This window comes from Borostomias antarcticus (assembly GCF_949987555.1).
Source record: "Borostomias antarcticus genome assembly, chromosome: 8".
Lineage (NCBI taxonomy): Eukaryota > Metazoa > Chordata > Actinopteri > Stomiiformes > Stomiidae > Borostomias > Borostomias antarcticus.
Window position 1 is genome coordinate 24,102,099 of NC_140241.1, and position 19,612 is coordinate 24,121,710.

At 46.6% G+C, this 19,612-nt stretch overlaps 1 protein-coding gene across 1 annotated transcript in view; it reads left to right on the forward strand.

Moving 5' to 3' along the window:
* Positions 1 to 19,612, forward strand: part of ntng2b (netrin g2b) — a 57,189-nt gene that overhangs the window by 34,101 nt on the left and 3,476 nt on the right. Inside the window, exon 4 of the mRNA XM_084441853.1 lies at positions 4,776 to 4,805. Coding sequence (XP_084297979.1) covers positions 4,776 to 4,805 — 30 coding nt within the window. The remainder of the gene's footprint in view (positions 1 to 4,775; positions 4,806 to 19,612) is intronic.

The following is a 19,612-nucleotide window of genomic DNA, read 5'->3' on the forward strand; positions in this document are numbered from 1 at the left end:
ATGATTGTAATCATTCCATTAACAAAACTACCCCCATATAAAATGACAAAACACTGATTCCTGTATTGTTTATTTTGACTATTTGACTTTGACTAGTTATTTTGTTTTATTTTTTGAAACCAATGGTCTCACAAACAGTGAATAATTCTCAAGTGTGTTTTATCTTTCACATACCGTACACTGGTATACATTGGTATAAAGTTACACAGTTAACACCCCTTGATGCACAAGCTATGCAAACCCCTTCTAAAGCACAGCATGGGTCTAACATTCCCACAGATGATTTTCATTTTTCCTTTCTTCCTCTATGAACACCGGGATGCTGGGTTAGGTAATGATCATGATTAAATGAGTAGATACTGTGGGCTCTTCTCTGTCCTGGCCCCGCAGTGGTGGAATGAACTTCCCACTGACGTCAGGACAGCAGAGTCGCTGCACATCTTTCGCCGCAGGCTCAAAACTCTTCAAGAAGTACTACTGACCAGGATCCTCCCTCTTAAGCACCTATTGTATTTTTAATATGCTATTCTTGCACGTTGTCTTCATCACTAGATTATGCTCTTAGTTACTTGTTTTATAAAGGAGATGCACTTGTGAGTTCTGGCAAGTACTAGTACATTGGCTTTTCCTACGTTAAAAGCAATTATTGTAAGTCACTTTGGATAAAAGCGTCTGCTAAATGACTCTAATGTAATTATGCTCCAATGTTGACTTTTACTAGATGTTTCGAGCCTCTGCTCTTTGACAGGTCATCTTACAAACAGTGTGTCCCACCCATATAGACACCCACAGGTCACCTCATCAGTAGTGGGTGGACCTACACAATAGTCACAATACAGTTCATATTCATAATTTACAGTACTAATATACAGTACTGTACATACAGTACCATGCAAATCAAAGACATGATTATCAACATCTAGTTAAAATACATTCACATCATCAGGTGCGGTTTATGGTGAGACAGAGAACGCATGGGACTAAGAAGTGATGGATGGGGAAGTCCTCATTCATGCCTTTTGGAGACATGGTGTCTAATGTGTCGATCCAAAAAGATTCCCACTGTAACAACCGTGTATTATTAATGTCTCCTCCTAGTCTGAGGCATGCTCAATCCCCTGATATTGTAGGGAGTCAAGTTTTTTTTTTGCTATAACCTTAATATTTTAAATGTTTATTTGTCACTTTGTCACACATACAGTAGCATACAGTACACTACCGATAACACTGATGATAACACTGATATTGAACTGTAGTGTATCTGTAGTGTAACTGCAGTGAGTGTAGGGAACTGTGGTGAATGTGACCGAATAAAATACAATTTATCAAATCAATTTTATATTTAATATTAATAAATATTGCAGGGTTTCAGACTGCCACCGCTTTGGTGGCATTTGCCACCATAAATCTGTCCAGTGCCACTAAAATAATAATTGGTGGCTCTGCTGCCACTTCACTTTCATTGGCGTTAAAAAAAAAAAAAAAAATCCTTAAGTAATATTTTGATAAAACAGTTGGCCGATTTTGTTTGATTATTTAGTGTCCTCCTTTGAACTACTCACTGGCCCATTGCTATTTAAAGCTGTTTAATTTATTGTATGTAAATTTTACTTATTGAACTGTATGCACTTTTATTAGTAGTATGCTAATAGAAATGTCATTGTTGGACCTTATTAACATACTGTACTTCTATTTAATATAAAATATGTCCAGAAACAATTTTGTGCAAGCAAATGATGTGCTACTACCGCTAACTGAAAACTGTTAGCCTGGAACCCTGCATGGGTACAGCACAAACTGCCATCGCAGTCTTACACGCCTTACAAATGTCCCAAATGACAGCTACATGTTTGTGCTTCTTGCACACAGGCCTGGTGCTCTTGGAATACCAGCTGCTGACTTTTCTGTCTTTGGCAGACGGGCAGATCTTGCACATCTTCCTCTTCACTTGGCCCTCCTGTCGGATGTCCTCCTGTCTGATGTTGCTCCTGTCTGATGTCCTTCTGTCCTCCTGTCTGATGTCCTCCTGTCTGATGTTGCTCCTGTCTGATGTCCTTCTGTCCTCCTCTCTGATGTCCTTCTGTCCGATGTCCTCCTGTCTGATGTCCTCCTGTCTGATGTTGCTCCTGTCTGATGTCCTTCTGTCGTCCTGTCTGATGTCCTCCTGTCTGATGCCCTCCTGTAGCTGGGTGGTGGCTGTGTTTTTTCTTCTTCGTATCCCACATGTCCCGCATGTCCTCCATTACAAGCTCTCTGCCCAGTTCTTTTATAAATGGCTGCCGTGCATTGGTCACACCACCATGTAATCAGGGAGTTGTGCAGTGAAGTTGCTGTAGGCTTTGAGGGTGGCGACATCCAGCAGATTGTGCCAGAGCCTCCTCCGTGTTCTCCGAGCATCTTCCCTTGTCTCTCCTCATGTCTCTCCTCCCCCTGTCTCTCCCCCCATGTCTCTCCTCCTCATGTCTCTCCTTTGTCTCTCCTCCTCATCTTTATCCTCCCCGTCTCTCCTCTCCATGTCTCTCCTCCCCATGTCTGTCCTCATCATATCTCTCCTCCCCATGTCTCTCCTCCTCATGTCTCTCCCTGTCTCTCCTCCTGATGTCTTTCTTCCCCCTGTCTCTCCCCTGTCTCTCCTCCCCATGTCTCTCCCCTGTCTCTCCTCCTCATGTCTCTCCCCATGTCTCTCCTCCCCATGTCTCTCCCCTGTCTCTCCTCCTCATGTCTCTCCCCATGTCTCTCTTCCCCATGTCTCTCCCCTGTCTCTCCTCCCCATGTCTCTCCCCATGTCTCTCCTCCTCATGTCTCTCCCCTGTCTCTCCTCCTCATGTCTCTCCCCATGTCTCTCTTCCCCATGTCTCTCCCCTGTCTCTCCTCCTCATGTCTCTCCCCATGTCTCTCCTCCTCATGTCTCTCCTCCTCATGTCTCTCCCCTGTCTCTCCTCCTCATGTTTCTTTTCCCCCTGTCTCTCCTCCTCATGTCTCTCATCATGTCTCTCCTCATGTCTCTCCTCCCCATGTCTCTCCCCTGTCTCTCCTCCTCATGTCTCTCCCCATGTCTCTCCTCCTCATGTCTCTCCTCCTCATGTCTCTCCCCTGTCTCTCCTCATGTCTAGCAGAGCAGAGGCTCGTTGTCTAGTTTAAGTCAACATTAGTGCATAAGAGTATGCAGGCCTAATCCAGCACCCCGATAACAAATGTCTGTATCTTTTCATGTTCATGAAGTTAGAAGGGGTTTGCATAGCTTTCAAATTGTGAGCCGTGTAACTTTATACCAATGTTTGAATGTGTGTGAAAGACAAAACACATTGGAGACATATTCACTGTTTGTGAGACCACTGGGTTCCAGAAATATTGTCCAGAAGTCAAAATAAATTAAATATACAGGAATCAGGGTTTTGTCGTTTCATATGGGGGTAGGTTTGTTTATAGAGTGGTTACTATCATTAAGGTCCTCGATAGGCAGGCTTATACATATTGTATCATATTGGCCCCTGAACTACTAGTCTAAAGTGTAATTCTACCAGACTACCCTTTAAAACAATTTTGCATCCACTTCCAATCTGTGTTATTGTATTGAAATAATCAATAGTTATTTTGTTGCAGTATTGTAACCACAGCATAATTAGTTAAGTAAATGGTAAATGGACTGCACTTATATAGCGCTTTTCCACCTTAGCCGCACTCAAAGCGCTTTACAATGGCCTCTCATTCACACATTCACACACCAATGGCGGCAGCTGCCATGCAAGGTGCTAACCTGCTCATTGGGAGCAATTTGGGGTTAGGTGTCTAGCTCAAGGACACTTCGACATGTAGACAGTCGGAGCTGGGATTCGAACCGCTGACCCTTCGATCATTGAACGACTTGCTCTACCAACTGAGCTACAGCTGCCCCTTAAATCTTAAGTATTGATAATGACCCAGGGCTGCAGAGGAGAAGGGGACATACTCAGCCGGGTCTTGTTACTCTACAGCACCATGTTTGTATGCTGTAAACTATGAGTGAATGGTGCTGGTATGACATGCAAACCTTCCCCAGTGTTTGAGGGATGCATGTATGTCATCGCTCCACTCCCCAGTGTGAGGTCCTGGGAGAGAGTCAGCAATGTGTTGTGGGGCAGAAAAACAAATCACAAAGAGAATGAGAGAAGAAGATAGAAATAGATGTCGAGTTCACAGACTCCCCTCTAGCTTAGAGGAGAGCAGAGCAGAGCAGAGCAGTGGAGGGCAGAGCAGAGCAGTGGAGGGCAGAGCAGCGTGGAGCAGAGCAGCGCGTAGGGGGCAGATCCTTCTGGAAAATGTAGCCTGGCTAGCTAGCAGACGATGATAAAATAATAATCTAGGGCAACCCCTCCCTCCTCTCATCTTCTCTCTCCACCCCCTGTGGCTCCTCCGACTCTCCTTCCCTCCTCTCCATCTCCTTTACCCCTCCACTCCCTCCTGCATCAGCAGCCAAGTCCTTCTCTCAGGGTTGCCCAGTGGTAAATACCTAACAGACCCTAAGCAGATTCCCAGGGCAGGGCAAGGCAGGGTAAGGATTGGAAGGACACTTGGCAGTGTGTTTGCTCCCAGAGCTTTGAGTGATGATACATGATACACGAGTGTTTAAAACTACTGTACTGTGAATCCTCCACTCTCCATCAAATGGTTTTGATGAATGAGGAGAGTCATGTTTTTGACAAATGAATGCATAAATAAACAGATCTTTATCATATTCTCCCTCTTTCTTCTGTATTCTCTCTCTCTCTCTCTCTCTCTCTGGCTCTCTCTTTTAGGTGCAATTGCTGGTTCCCCCTCCGGTTCTAGTAAGTAACATGCAAATAAGGACCTCTCTCTCTCCCTCTCTCTCTCTCTCTCTCACTCTCCCCCTCTCTCTCTCTGTTGCCATCCTTTGATTTGAAATATCCATCCATCGCTTCCCGCGCCAGTCACCTCTCCAGTCATCTTTCCATCTCGCTCCGTCCATCGCTCCGTCTCTCCGCTGGTCCTGTCTGCTTCATTATTGATAGGCCTCCGTTTCACCTTGTCCTTTCATCACAACCACACTAACTTACACAGCAGGGAATTTTCTACTGCTCTGCCTCTCCTGCTTAGACTGGTTGACAGGGATGGAGGGAGAGGCCGGAGTGTGAGAGGGAGGGAGGGAGGGAGGAGAGCATGACGGGTGGAAAATTCTGAGAGAGAGGGATGGGAAGAGGAGGAGAGAGAGAGAGTGTGGGAGAAAGAGGGAGGGAGAGGAATGGGAGGAGAGAGAGAGAGATAGAGAGAGGGGGGTGGGGGGGGTGGTGGAGGAATGTTTAAGCGCGTTGTAATGCAGTGTGATTCTGGGTGAGAGGATGCGAGAGAGGCAGGAATGAAAGGGAATCTGATTAGGGATTCTCTCTGTGGAGCGCCTCTGAGCTCCGAGCTGTTAGACAGAAACGATCGGCAAAGTGGCAGCGGCAGACCTGACAGCCCGCTAGGATCTCCTAGCCTGCAGGGCTGCTGGGAGGATGGACTGCAGGGGTTCCCAGGCCTAGAATAGAGTAGAATAGAATCGCGCTTTATTCTTTTACCCTGCTGCTCTCAACACCCACCGCGCGCCACTGGTAGAGTGCGTAGTCGAGTTTTCGTACATTGTATGATTTTCCAGAGTTTTGTTTGTTCGTTTGTCAACTTGGCACCTGCTCTTTCTCCGAACCACCAGAAAAGGCCCCTATGCTGGTTACTATGCCGACCACACCAACGACCACTACTACCACCACCACCACTACCACTGAAATGGAGGCTGTAACTGAAACTACCCCACTGATCCCCGCTACCAGTCCAGAACCTGCCCCAGAAAACATCCCCGCCACTCCCAAAATCCTGCAGCCTTCTGCCACTCCTCTGGAAGGTGGGCGGTAGAGCTTAGGTAGTGGATAGTGGCGAGAGGCCGGTAGCATTACTGTAGACGTAGGCTTGAGTTCCGGTGTGTGTGTTTTTGTGTCCGTGTGTGTGCTTACTGTATGTGTGTGTGTGTGTGTGTGGGGGGGGGGGTTATGAGTGTGTGTGTGCATATAAGCATTTGTGCGCTGCGTACTGTACATGCGTACTACTTAACATACATTATTCAACAGTGACCGGTCCTTATCTCCTCACATGCCCCGCGGTCCAGATAGACGGTGCGTCTCCAGGACCTGCCCATCATGTCTGGACCCGCCCGTCATGTCTGGACCCGGCCCACCGGAGACAGACGGTCCGCGCAGCGCTGGTCCGTCTGACCGGGTTTGTTCTGACTGACTGGTTCTGAACAATCCAGATCAGACACAAATGCAATCTGTCAGCCGGGGGGGAACGGAAAGTGGTCCTCCGTACCTGTCAGCGCCCAGTCCGACCGGCGTTCTCCGGCGTGCTAAATTTAAACCCGTCATGTCGGCAATGAGGGTCCGGATGTTTCTCCGGAAAAGCACTTAGGATGTGAGGAGGAGGTGGAGGGATTCCAGAAGGAGAAGGCGGAGTTCCGGGAAAGTCATAACGTCGCCAAATTGTTTTAGGAAATCCATTAAGTGTTTTTATGGAGGGGTTGAACAGCGAAACGCTTTCGTCTTCGGGGGGGGGGGGTGTCTGACTAGCGGTGATTGATTGACGGGGGGGCTGACTGCAGCTCTAGAAAGACAGACCCGAATCACAACCCCTTCACAGCGTCTCCTCAGCCTGCAGTCAATCAGAGCCACGCACTTCAAAAGTCCTGAGAGCGCTTCGCTTTACCTCAGATTGGTTGGCTGCAACTTTTGAGGTGTCTGAGCGAGTGGAAATGATTGTAAACGGTTGTTGAGGAAGACCTCCACTTCCGAGCGCACCTGACTGTACAGGTTAAGCTTTATTTTACATCGTGGTGTTCTTGCCAATAGGACTCAAATCAGCATCGCACGGGAGGTTGTAGCAAAAGAGTATGTATCAGTGCTATCACTGTCCTGCTTTGGATAGGGTTCACAGTAGTTTATCTGGCTTGGATCTGACCCCAATGTGAGGAGTGTCTCGTTATCAGTCTGGAGCACACAGTGAGTGAGTGAGTGTGTGTGTGTGTGTGTGTGTGTGTTCAGATTTATGGTTGGCATATGGTGTGGCTCAGTGATACTCATAAATCATCTTCATCGTCTCCTCTTCCTCCTGGGGATCCGAGGTCTGAGGTCCCACTCTCATGAAGGAGCTGCGCTGCCGCTGAACACACACACACACGCAGACACACACACACACACCCTACCGTCTGACCTCCCCGGCACCTCTCCACAGGTACGGTACATGCTGTGCTGGACCTGGGCACCCCCTCCAACCCCCCCCCCCCCCCCCCCCCCCCCCCCCACACACACACACACACACTGGAGTGTTTCAGGAGGACCATCGCCAAATTACCCCGAAACCAAAGGGCTCCGTTTCACACTGGGCTCCTCTGACTTCAATGTTCAACCAAGGCCAGCTATCATCAACCTTGGATCGTCCCAGACCCCATTCGCAGTGGCTAGGGTTTAGATGGACTCGCAAGTAAGTCTCTAAACGCTGTGCCCAACTAGAGACCGAAGACGTTCGTCCAGGTTTTGTTGCTCAATGTGGGTGGAAACAATTTGAGAGATTGAAAGAAACCAATCCGACCAGTCTTTAGGGCGGTCCTTCCTAATGGGGCGGTGAACGTTTTGTTTTGTTTTGATTCGCCACTCCAGTTTGTTTGGAGGACATCATTTCTGGTACAGCGGGTCCTTCACCCTATTGGAGATGTAGGCGGTGGCTCTGATTGGTTGCGTTGGTTTTCAACGCTGTTCTAGCAACAATTTTCAATGGAGATGTCTCCAGACCTTCGGAGGCGGATCTCTCTCTCTCTCTCTTGGATGGCATCGCGAGACTAGGGCTTAGATACTGTTAGGGCTTAGATACTGTTAGGGTCTAGATGTACTGTAGGGTCTAGATGTACTGTTAGGGTCTAGATGTACTGTTAGGGTCTAGATGTACTGTTAGGGTCTAGATGTGCTGTCAGGGTCTAGATGTGCTGTAGGGTTTAGATGTACTGTTAGGGTCTAGATGTACTGTTAGGGTCTAGATGTACTGTTAGGGTCTAGATGTACTGTTAGGGTCTAGATGTGCTGTTAGGGTCTAGATGTACTGTTAGGGTCTAGATGTGCTGTTAGGGTCTAGATGTACTGTTAGGGTTTAGATGTACTGTTAGGGTCTAGATGTACTGTTAGGGTCTAGATGTGCTGTTAGGGTTTAGATGTGCTGTACTGTGTATGGAAGGTGGACACACACACACACGCACACACACACGCACACACACACACACAACCTTCCTGGCATGTCTGAGCGTTAGACAGCATGCAGTGTGTGTGTTAGAACCCCTCCCCCATCGCTCTCACTGAGCATGCCCAGACGGGGATTAGAGGGCCAGTGACCATGGAGTCTGATCCTCTGAGCGCTCTGCTGATTGGTCAGTTGGACAGATGGGTGGTGGTGGTGGTGGGGGGAGGGCGGGTCAGAAACACCAACCCCCTAACCTCCACCCCAGCCCTGCCCTGCCACACTCCCACCTCGTAAGGTTCGGGCGTCCGCCCCAGTCTTCACCCTGACAGGTCACCCACGATCCCCTCTCTGTTTGAGCACAGAGCACAGAGCACCCCACACACTCTGACACCCTGTCCACTGCGTATACACACACACACGCATGCGCACACAAAGGCACATACTCGCACTATAATCCTTAAACTCAGCCCTTGTAGTGCACACACACAGCAAGTGCGCGCTTACACACACACACACACACACACACACACACACATACACAAACACACACACACACACTTGCTAGATAAGTACATTAGCCAGCCTTTGTCCTCATTCCTGTCCTCCTGTATGGCGGGCATCCGGTCTGGCGATATCGTTACATCGCATAAACATAAGCTCGGTATTAAACGCATCAAATATTCTGCGTGCCAAAATGACGGTTTCTATCATTATCAGATAATTATTAGCGCAAAAAGAGCACGACGCTCATGTTTATTCTCATGTATTCAACCTGGTCAGAGAGCCGACGCTGTTGCAGAAACTCAATTTGGAGATATTCCCCCTGTCACTCTGCAGGGGGTCGTTAGGTCCCCAGTCTGATGGCCCTGTCCCCTGAATCACAACAACGTCATTAGTGCCAACTGGATTACTGTCTGTCGCCACGGTAACAAATGAAGGGGTCAGTGAGACTGACAGGTGGCATTAGACATTATTGTTATGGTTCATTTCGCCTACATTAGCAGCTGTGACAAATGATCTCATTATATGCCAACATGTTTGTCTAACAAAATTGCGTGACAAATTGTTAAGTTGGGAACATGGTTTGTATGATGTTGTGTGTGTTTGGAAATGTTTGTGTGTGTGTGTGTGTGTGTTCTGTGGCGGTGTGTGAGTCATGTGCGATGTGTGTGTCTGTGTCTGAGATAGTGTTTCCTGAGACTAAGTTTGCAGATAGTAGGTCCATCTGTGCAGACAGACGGACAGAGAGGAGCATGTTACCAGATTATGGAATTATCCAGCTTAGTGTGCAAGGCCACGTGTGACAGTATGGGAGGTTGCTGCCAATACTGCTGCTGTGTGTTTGTGTGTGTGTGTGTGTATGTGTGTGTGTGCATGTATGTGTGTAGACTATGCACTAGTACATAGAGGACTGATAGACTAGCAAATAGTGCAGAGTACCAGTAGACTAGCCACTAGTGCATAGAGTACTGGTAGACTATCCACTAGTGCATAGAGCACTGGTACTGTAGTCACTAGTACATAGAGGACTAGCTGACTATCCACTAGTCACTAAGTCCCAGATTAACCCCTAGCGCACTGATTAGTCATTAGATACAGTTGCAATAGTGAATTATATTTATGATCTAAATGCATGTAGTAAAAACCAGTTCATCTTGTCGGCCTGTAAATCCATGATGTATGCATGTCTAATATGTGTTGAAGCCTAATTTGTGTTTAAAGAGATTTAAGTACATTAAGCCTTTGATCTTTGATTTTTAAATAGTTTGTTGCTACATTTATCCACAGATTTGGGAATTATCTTAATAAATAATTAATAAATTCCAGAAACATAAATAAATGTACCATGATTTCATAATACAGCAAAGAAAACATCTCCTGTTGTGTGGATAAAACACATTGGCTCTGTATTAATTGTCCTCATAGATATGAGATGCACAGTCTGTAAAAACAGAGATTTGAGTCTAAGCAGTGTGAAGCCACTCCCAGAGTGTGTCCTCACTTTTGTGTGTGAGTGTGTGGGTGTATGTGTGTGTATGTGTGTGTTATATGTGTCAGTGTATGTGTGTGTGTAGGACTGAGTGTGTGTGTGTGTGTGTGTGTGTGTGTGTGTGTAGGACTGTGTGTGTGACTGCGTGCGTGTGTGTGTGCAGCCTGCGTGCGTGTGTGTGTGTGTGTATGACTGTGTGTGTGTCAGTGTGTGTGTATGGGTGCGGGAGAGAAAAGGAAAGCTAGGCTTTCTTTGGACAAACAATCTGAGGCAGCATCTCGTATGCTAATGCTTGGCCCCACTCATCCCTCATTGTTCTTACGCACTCTCTCTCCAAGAACCCCTCTCACCGACCGAAGCCAACACCCAAGACACGAACACTCCTCCAACAGAGCCCCCCGTCACAGAGGCTGAGCCCCCCCTCCCAGACTCCCTCCCCCCCGCCACCGTCATCATCATCACTACCACCAACCCACCTCCTGCTCCGCCATCTGTGGAGGAAGCTACTACCCCAGACACTGCGGCAGCTCCGCCGCCCACCACATCCGCCCCGCCAATAGCCGAGGAGTCCTCAACTCCTCGGCCTATCGCGGAGGAGTTCACACCCTCTCCGCCAATCGCGGAGAAGCCCGCTCTGCCTGCCCCGACCGAGAACCTCCCCCTCGACACGACCCCGCCCGCAGCGGAACAGTCTGAGCCAATGGTCATTGAGAGCGAAGGTAAGCCGGTGGTGTACGGGCTAGACTCTAGAGCTGTAGTGTAGTCTTGTTTACTTTGCGATGTACATTCAATAACACTGGTCTTCCACCCTCAGTCTCTACGCTGCTAAAAATACCCTGCCGGGATGTTGAAGATGTCTGGGGTGCGGTCGCCCTCGTAAAGAAGTGTTAGGAGGCGAGACCGGCTGGGGTATACATCCTGCTAACCGCGTTACCGCGCACAACGTCATATCAGATGGCAGGGCTGCTCATTCAGATTAGATAACAACACCAAGATCTAGTTAGCGTGGGTGAACGGGCGTGTGTGAGAGGCAGAGAGGGGGGGTGGGTAGGGATGGAGGGAGAGAAACAGAGAGAGAGAGAGAGTAAAGGAGAGGGATGGATGGATGGAAAGGGGTGAGGGATGGAGGGAGAGAGAGGCAGAGTGTTGGCAATAGTAAGGGTCCCGGTTCACTTAGTGTGATTTCTGCACGATTCAGACGCAGCGGGTCTTCAGGGAGGTTCTGGCATTGGCACAGAGCGAGAGAGGAGAGAGAGAGAGAGGAGAGAGAGAGAGAGAGGAGAGAGAGAGAGAGAGGGGGGGGGTATGTGGTAGAGAGAGTGAGAGAGAGACAGAATCAGTAAATTTGCCAAAACAAAACTACATTTGCATGTTAACCCCCAGACTAATAACTTCCCTATGTTATGTGTGGTCCTGTAACCAATTAATCTGAACGCTAAACAGCTTTTTTTCAACATAATAGATTCTGGTCTTATAAAATACTGAAACTATCCTGCATGCAATAGAAATGCTCTCCCTCACAGTTTTTGACAGCTTTAGAGTGTCTCCACCTCAGTTGCATAGCAATGTCAAGCCATTTTGGCCTGAGGGATCACAGACACTGTGGGCACGTCCAGGACACAAGGTATTGCTTTTAGTCCTGGTGTGTGTGTGTGTGTGTGTGTGTGTGTGTGTGTGTGTGTGTGTGTGTGTGTGTGTGTGTGTGTGTGTGTGTGTGTGTGTGTGTGTGTGTGTGTGTGTGTGTGTGTGTGTGCGCGTGCGTGTGCGTGCATGTGTGAGCGTAGAAGCCTCAGAGGCCATTGTGGTTTAGTCGTTGCTGTTGGCTCTCCATCAAACTGCTAGTGACCATGGCAGATGATCTGAGAGCTCCATCACTGTCTAGCCTCACTGATGCCCCCCCTGCTGTCTCTCTCTCACACACACACACACACACACACACACACACACACACACACACACACACACACACATACACACACACGCTTCCCACAACCTGGATGTTGCCAAAACCGTCCAGACCCCCTCCGTCAGTCAGACAGTACGAGCAGAGCTGACGAGCTGATTGAGATTAATGCCTGTAGTGCTGTGAATCGGTCTCTCCCCCAAGGCAGCATGGGTAACTGAGATTAAATGCGTTTATGCTCTGTGTTTTGCTACATCAGCCTGGGGAGCAGCAGTTCCCTCAGAGACCCGGCTACAATGCCACAGGGAGGGAGATAGAGAGAGAGAGGGGAGTGTTAGTCAGTCAGATCATGACCATGTGGGGTGTGTGTATGTGTGTGTGTGTGTTGGGTGGTGGGAGTTAGATCCGAGGGGGCCAGGGTGGTTTGAGGTCATATGACACTGAAATATGGGGATGGCGTGATGCCAGCTGTGGGAACATCTGCCATCGTCCCATCAAGTCCAGTGGAAGGAGGAGGGTTGGGGTGGCAGCCTGGAGGGGAGGGGCACACAGGGGGCCTGTCAGCAACACGACCCTCCTTGAGGTACAGGATATGAGGTAGTGAACACGTGAAAAAAACAGGAAGAGGACGGAAGGATCGGCACTCCTGAATAAGAGGGAGAAGAAGATAATGTAAAAGAGTAGGTGGAAGAGATGGAAGGAGGTGTAGACTAGCTAACAGGTGTTCTGTAGTCTCAGATATGTAGAGTATACTGTAGGGGTGATAATGTTTGGACTGCAGCTGTGTATAGCTTTGCATGAAGGACCCTTGTGAATAAAGACTGTAGTCTGTAGTCAGGGAATCGGGTGATAAAGTAGCAGAAGCCTCAGCATTAGGAGAGGACGATGGCCTATATGATGCGTGAGAGTTTTCTGTAACGGTACTAGTTTAATAAGATTATGTCTCACCGGTGTTCACTATAGCCCCAGAGTCTGGCAAAAAGGATTGTGGGAATGATGCTAAGCCTTCTGGGAAAGTGGAACAGACTAAAAAGAAGAAAAAGAAGAGATAATAAGAATGGAAAGAAAGGATCCGTCTTTCTGTCGGCTTGCTTGTTGTACTGCATCTAGTTTAGATTGATTAGATCGATAGGTCGATAGATACTTTATTAATCCCGAAGGAAATTTAAGAGACTAGGTAGCACAAAAAACACAGTAAACAGACACACACAGTAAGAAGATATGAACATAAAATACTGAAACAAAGACAAGTCCCTCCGTCCCCCTTGTGAAGAGTTAAAGAGCGTGATGGCTCTGGTTTGTCCGTTGTGGTGGTTTGGGAGGTTGTACTGTGTGAAGCAACGACAGAGGCTCATCCACACAACGTGAAGGTTGTCCCGTTCACGTTTCTGCTTTGGAGATGACTAGTTAGTCTTTCTCTTGCTCGTAAAAGTGTGCAACTGTATAGGCAGGTCCTGCCACGGTCATAGATCATGGGACCTGGTGATATGGGGACAGAGTGCGACCTCAGAGGATAGAAAGCCCTTCACACCATCCCGATAAAAGGAAGAGCCTGTCATGTCTTCACACCCTTGGTGAACGGAGTTCTGATGTCGCTGTTTCTGACCGCACTCTAGTCTCCCCCACCGCAGCTCCCGAGGGGCCCGAACCTACCCCCGCGCAGCCCCCCGGGGTGGAGAGAGGAGGAGGGAGGGAAGGAGAAAGTGAGGTGAAAGAGGGAGAGAAAGTGATGGAGGAGGAGAAAGAGACTGAAGCAGAAGGTATCAGCCATTAGCTTCTTGTATAATATGTAGCTGGCGGTTGCGCTAGTCTTCGTGTCTTCATCAAGAGAGTGAGACGGTGGATAAGTGTGTGATCGTGTGTCATGGTGGTCACAGTCCCCTCGGAACCAGAGGTGCCTGATTCGGAGACCGTAGACACCTCTGAAGGACAGGAAGTGGGAGAGGAGGGAGGGGCGGACGACAGGAAGCAGGAGACAAAGACAGAGACTGAAGATAAAGGTAACTGGCGTGTAGATTAGAGTTTGACATGTAGGCTATACAGCTTAATTGTAGCATGTAGAGGAGTAGAGGTGAGTTTGTTTAAAAATAATTTGTGTGAAAATAATTTGCACGAGAACTATCTGGTATCAGTCAGACACCAGTATTTACGGAAGAGCATTAGGGCCAACAACTGAATTTATTATTTTTTTAAGCTTCTGAGTTTAAAGTCAGAATGTCTGACTTTAAAGTCAGAATTTCTGAGAAAAAAACTCAGAATTTCTGACTTTTAAGTCAGAATTTCTGAGAAAAAAGTCAGAAATAACTTCTGAGAAAAAGTCAGAATTTCTGACTTTAAACTAAGTTTAAATGCTAAGTTTGTAATGCTCTTCCGTAAGTATTGGCTGTGTCCCAAATGGCTAAAATGCTGCCTATTCAGGCAGAATTCGGAGGCAGGGAGGCTTCAAGTCATGTCCCAATCGAATATTTACAAAAAATGCTGCCCGCTGAAATATCTCCAACTGGGCAGATTTTGAAGGGAGCATGGATGCATCCTTAGTTGGTCAGGATATCCCACAATCCTGTATGCTTACTCCACTGATCCGACAAAGAGAACTGCAATGGAGAGCAGTTTTGTCTGTAAGACTGTTAATGTCACCTTTATTAAGTTGTAATATAACCATGTAGATTCCCAATATGTGGTTTAGTTTATCAGTATGTTGGCGACATGACATCATGCCGTCTTTACGCATTGTTGACTTGGATGTCCATCTCAATTCTGACTCCTTTACAAGTAACTCCAACATTCAAGATTTCTTTGTCACATGTAACGTACGTGTAGTCACAGTGAAATATTGCTGCCGACTCCATACAAAAACACTGCCTCCAAAGCATACTGCCTCATTAGACAGCAAGGCAGCAGACTGCCCTGACAGCTGCCTTCCATTTGGGACACAGCCGCAGATGAGTTGCTGGCTGGAGACTGGTGCAGCCAGACAGTACTAGTCAACCTGTAGAGTAAAGATGTTGATGATCTGCTGAGGTGTGACTCCTCCTTTCTGGTGCTGCTAGTCTCCCTGAAACCTGAGACTGGGGCCAAGGGGGAGGAGTCTGCAAAGCCCTCTGAGAAAGAGAAGGAGAAGAATGAGGAAAAAGAGGAAGAAAGAGAAAAGAAGATGGAAGAAAAAGAGGAGAACAAGGAAAAAGAGGAAGAAGAGGAAGAGAAGACAGAGGAAAAAGTAGAAGAAGAGGGGAAGAAGATGGAGGAAAAGGAGGAAGAAATGGAGAAGAATGAGGAAAAGGTAGAAAAGATGGAGGAAAAGGTGAAAGAAAAGGATAATGAGGAAAATAAGGAAGGAAGGGAGAAGACAGAGGAAAAAGAGGAAGAAAAGGAAGGAAAGATGGAGGAAAAAGTGAAAGAAAATGAGAAGACAGAGGAAAAGGAGGAAGAAAGAGAGGAGATTGAAGAAAATGAGAAAGAAAAGGAGAAGAACAAGGAAAAGAAGGAAGAAAAGGAGAAGACAGAGGAAAAGAAGGAAGAAAGGGAGAAGATAGAGGAAAAAGTGGAAGAAAGAGAGGAGATTGAGGAAAATGAGAAAGAAAATGAGAAGAACGAGAAAAAGAAGGAAGAAACGGAGAAGATAGAGGAAAAAGAGGAAGAAAATGAAGGAAAGATGGAGGAAAATGTGGAAGAAAATGAGAAGACAGAGGAAAAGGAGGAGGAAAATGAGAAGATGGAGGAAAAAGAGGAAGAAGAGGAGAAAATAGAGGAAAAAGAGGAAGAAAGAGAGGAGATTGAGGAAAAGGAGAAGATGGAGGAAAAGGAGGAAGAAAGAGAGGAGATGGAGGAAAAGGAGAAAGAAAAGGAGAATGAGGAAAAAAAGGAAGAAAAGGAGAAGACAGAGGAAAAAGAGGAAGAAGAGGAGAAGATAGAGGAAAAGGAGGAAGAAAAGGAAGAAAAAGAGGAAGAAAGAGGGGAGATCGAGGAAAAAGAGAAAGAAAAGGAGAATGAGGAAAAAAAGGAAGAAAAGGAGAAGACAAAGGAAAAAGAGGAAGAAAATGAAGAAAAGATGGAGGAAAAGGTGGAAGAAAAGGAGAAGACAGAGGAAAAAGAGGAAGAAAGAGGGGAGATCGAGGAAAAAGAGAAAGAAAAGGAGAAGACAGAGGAAAAGGAGGAAGAAAAGGAGAAGAATGATGAAAAAGAGGAAGAAAGGGGGGAGATCAAGGGAAAAGAGAAAGAAAAGGACAAGAATGAGGAAAATGAGGAGGAGGAGAGTGAAAAGGAGAAAGACAGAAAAAAGCTAGGTAGAAATGAATCACTAAATTCACTAGTGTCTCTGTGTTGCTTGTGTGCAGTGTGCAGTGCTCACTGTGTAGGGTAGAACCCAGCCCATCTCCTCTCTTAGCCTTCTACTTCCTGTCCCCTGGCCTCTTCCTTCTGCTAGATAGATGGTGAAAACCTAGTCTCATGTAGTCATATGTGTGGTTTTGTCATCCACAATTTAGCCACTCTATGTCTGACCCTATGAGACTAGCAATGTTCTAATATTGCCGGTTGTTGAGAATAGCCCTCCCCTGAGTAGCCTGTGTATGAGCTAGATAAACCAGGCTGCCGCAGCATATAGTAGAGACCCTAGTCGAGATACGTTAATGCTCCGGTAGCTGTCTGAGCGTTGCTGGTGACAGCCTCTCCTCTATAGCCCTTACAGTACAGCAGGTTGGCTGTAATCTGTAGGTGTGTCTGTGTGTTGGTGGTGATAGCCTCTCTCTATGCTGTAGCCTGTAGCCTGGCAGTCTGCGTGTAGTAGTGCAGAGCAGTGTGAATCCCGAGCACCTGTCTTAAACAAAGATTCCTTCATCTCCTAAGGCCTGCTGAAGCTCTTGATCTCAGGACAGCCCCAGGCCAAGCACCTGTTTGGGATTGCGTACGATGATTTCAAAGGTAAGAGAGGCCAGCGCAGGCAGCAGCAGCAGCAGAGATAGACCCGCCGAAAGACAGGGCCGCCTGAAATCTGTCTGAAACAGATACAGACAGTATTCACTGGGCTTAGATCAGTGGATTCAAAAGTCTGGCGCAAGAAAGTAAAAATGAAAAATATGTCATTCTGGATGGCAGTTGATATGGCTGAGAAACTGTGGGGAAATTCCTTTTAAGTGTGTGTGTTTGTCTGTGATGTTTCCCCTGTCTAACGCTCTCTACACACCTCATGCTGTTATGGTTTGGGGGGCCTCCTAACCAAGGTAAGCAAACAGAACGTTGCTCTTCATCATTGTCATCATCATCATCACTCTCATCATTCTAGGATTCATAATTATTATCATTGGGCTCTTCTCCTTTTCTCCATCTCTCCACTTTTGTGTCTCTCTCCTCTCCCGGTCTCTCTTCTCTCCCTGGGCTCTCTTCTGTACGTCTCTCGTTGCTCTCCCTCGCCGTCTCCTCTCTCTTGTCACTCATCTCCCCCCTCTTTCTTCTGCATATCTTCCCTCTCCCCCCTCTCCTGTCTGTCTTCTCTCCTTCTCTACTCTCTCCTGGCTGCTCTCTCTCTCTTTCTTTCTCTGTGTCTAACAGTGCCTTGAAAGATTTATGTCACAGAGATATATTCTTCCTTCCCCAATTACCGGACCACAACTGTCCCCTGTCCAAACACACTTAAATAAAGTTGTCTCGCTGTAATGAATTGACAGCATTCCATAAGGCAACATCTTGACTTTGAGTTAATGTGTAAAACAATGTCCCTCCTCCATCTGAGCTGTAATTGGGCATTTATATTTAATTACTCTCTCTTCTCTCGCTCCCTCTCTCCCTCTTCCTCTCTGTCTGTCTCCCTTCCTCTACTCTCTCTCCCTCCCCGTTTCTCTCTCTCTCTCTCTCTCCCTCACCAGTCCTTCCTAACTGCTGAGGGAGGCACTTTACAATGCTCCTCTCTCCTGCTTCCTTTAAACAGCACATAAATATTTCAGCTGGCATCATCAACCAAACAATAATAAAATAATAATGTGATGGCTGATTAAACAGCTAAACTCCGACTTTTTAATGTGCATTTAAATGTGTATTTGCATAAACATGACCGGTAAATGCCTCTTCAGAGAACAGCGATGCCTCACACCACACAAACGCATGCGTCTTCTAAAGCTTAATAAAACCTTAATTAGGCCAACCTCAGCCAAGAGAATCCACAGACCGACAGACAGACACCTCTCCCACTCAGCTATCCTCTTCTCTACTTCTATTCTCCGCCTCTGTTCCCCTCTGTATAGGGCACACTCAAAATCAGTGAGATAGAGGATTTATATAATTGTTATTCTTCATCTGCATATGAAGTGTCTCCACAGCCTGCTTAAATACACATGGGACTCTTTACCATCTGTTTACAACCTAAGAATGAAATGCAGGCCTCAGTACAATAACCTGAAAATCACTTGGTGAGTTTCAGGGTTGAGTTTCCTAATTATAATTACAAAAGGTTTACTGAATGATACATTTTTATCTGCAATATCATATAATAACTTATTTAATCCTTCACAGAGTGTAGGCGCACAGACAGAGTTTTGGCATTGATATTTTGGGTGAAATGAAATACGGACACATATCAATATTACATCGACTCAGGAGACTCACTCTTCCCATGTGCGGACACAGAGAGAATGCTAAGGAGGCAAGAGTTTAGATAGGAACTAGACCTGCAACCTGCAGCAATAGATATGAACTAGACCTGTAACCTGGTATGAACTAGACCTACAACCTGCAGACAGACAGCGAGAGAGAGAGATCTGTAACAGAGTTCTGTTCCTGGCATTGAAATCAACTTAAATCCCCTCCTACAAAGCGTGCAAGCATGCGCACACACACACACACACACACACACACACACATATGGATTCTTGTCAGTAGAGCTGAGTATAGCACAGTCAGGAAGAGGAGAAGGTAGAGGGAAAAAGGATGGAGGATGAATTTAACGACTATTTCTCTAACATTCCTTTGGCGTTTAAAGCTAAATTGAACTGGATAACACTTTACCTGAATTGTACATTAAATACTATGTTACTACATGTATTAACAAAAATGTAGTTATATATTGTAGAAAATGCTATGTAATTACATGGTCCCCCTAAACAGTGCTAAACAATACTATGTAGATACATCAGCAGTTCTTATGTAACGACAATGTTGTTACTACTGTACTGTGTTACTAATGTTGTTACTAATGTAACTGTGTAGTTACATACTGTAGTAATTGATTTACACAGTAACTGTCTTGGTAATTACAAAAAGAGTCCTTGGTCACAATCAGAGATACTCTAAGGCAGCCTAAAAGGCAGCCTTAAACTATGCAGAAAGGCACCGGGCCGCAGAGGAATCCCTGCCGCGACACACACCCCAAAATAAAATAACTGTATATTCAATGAAAATAACTGTATTCAATTCAATGCTGTTGGTCCGTTTTAGCTGTACGTGCAAAAGACTCCAATGCCGAGACAGACAACTCAGCC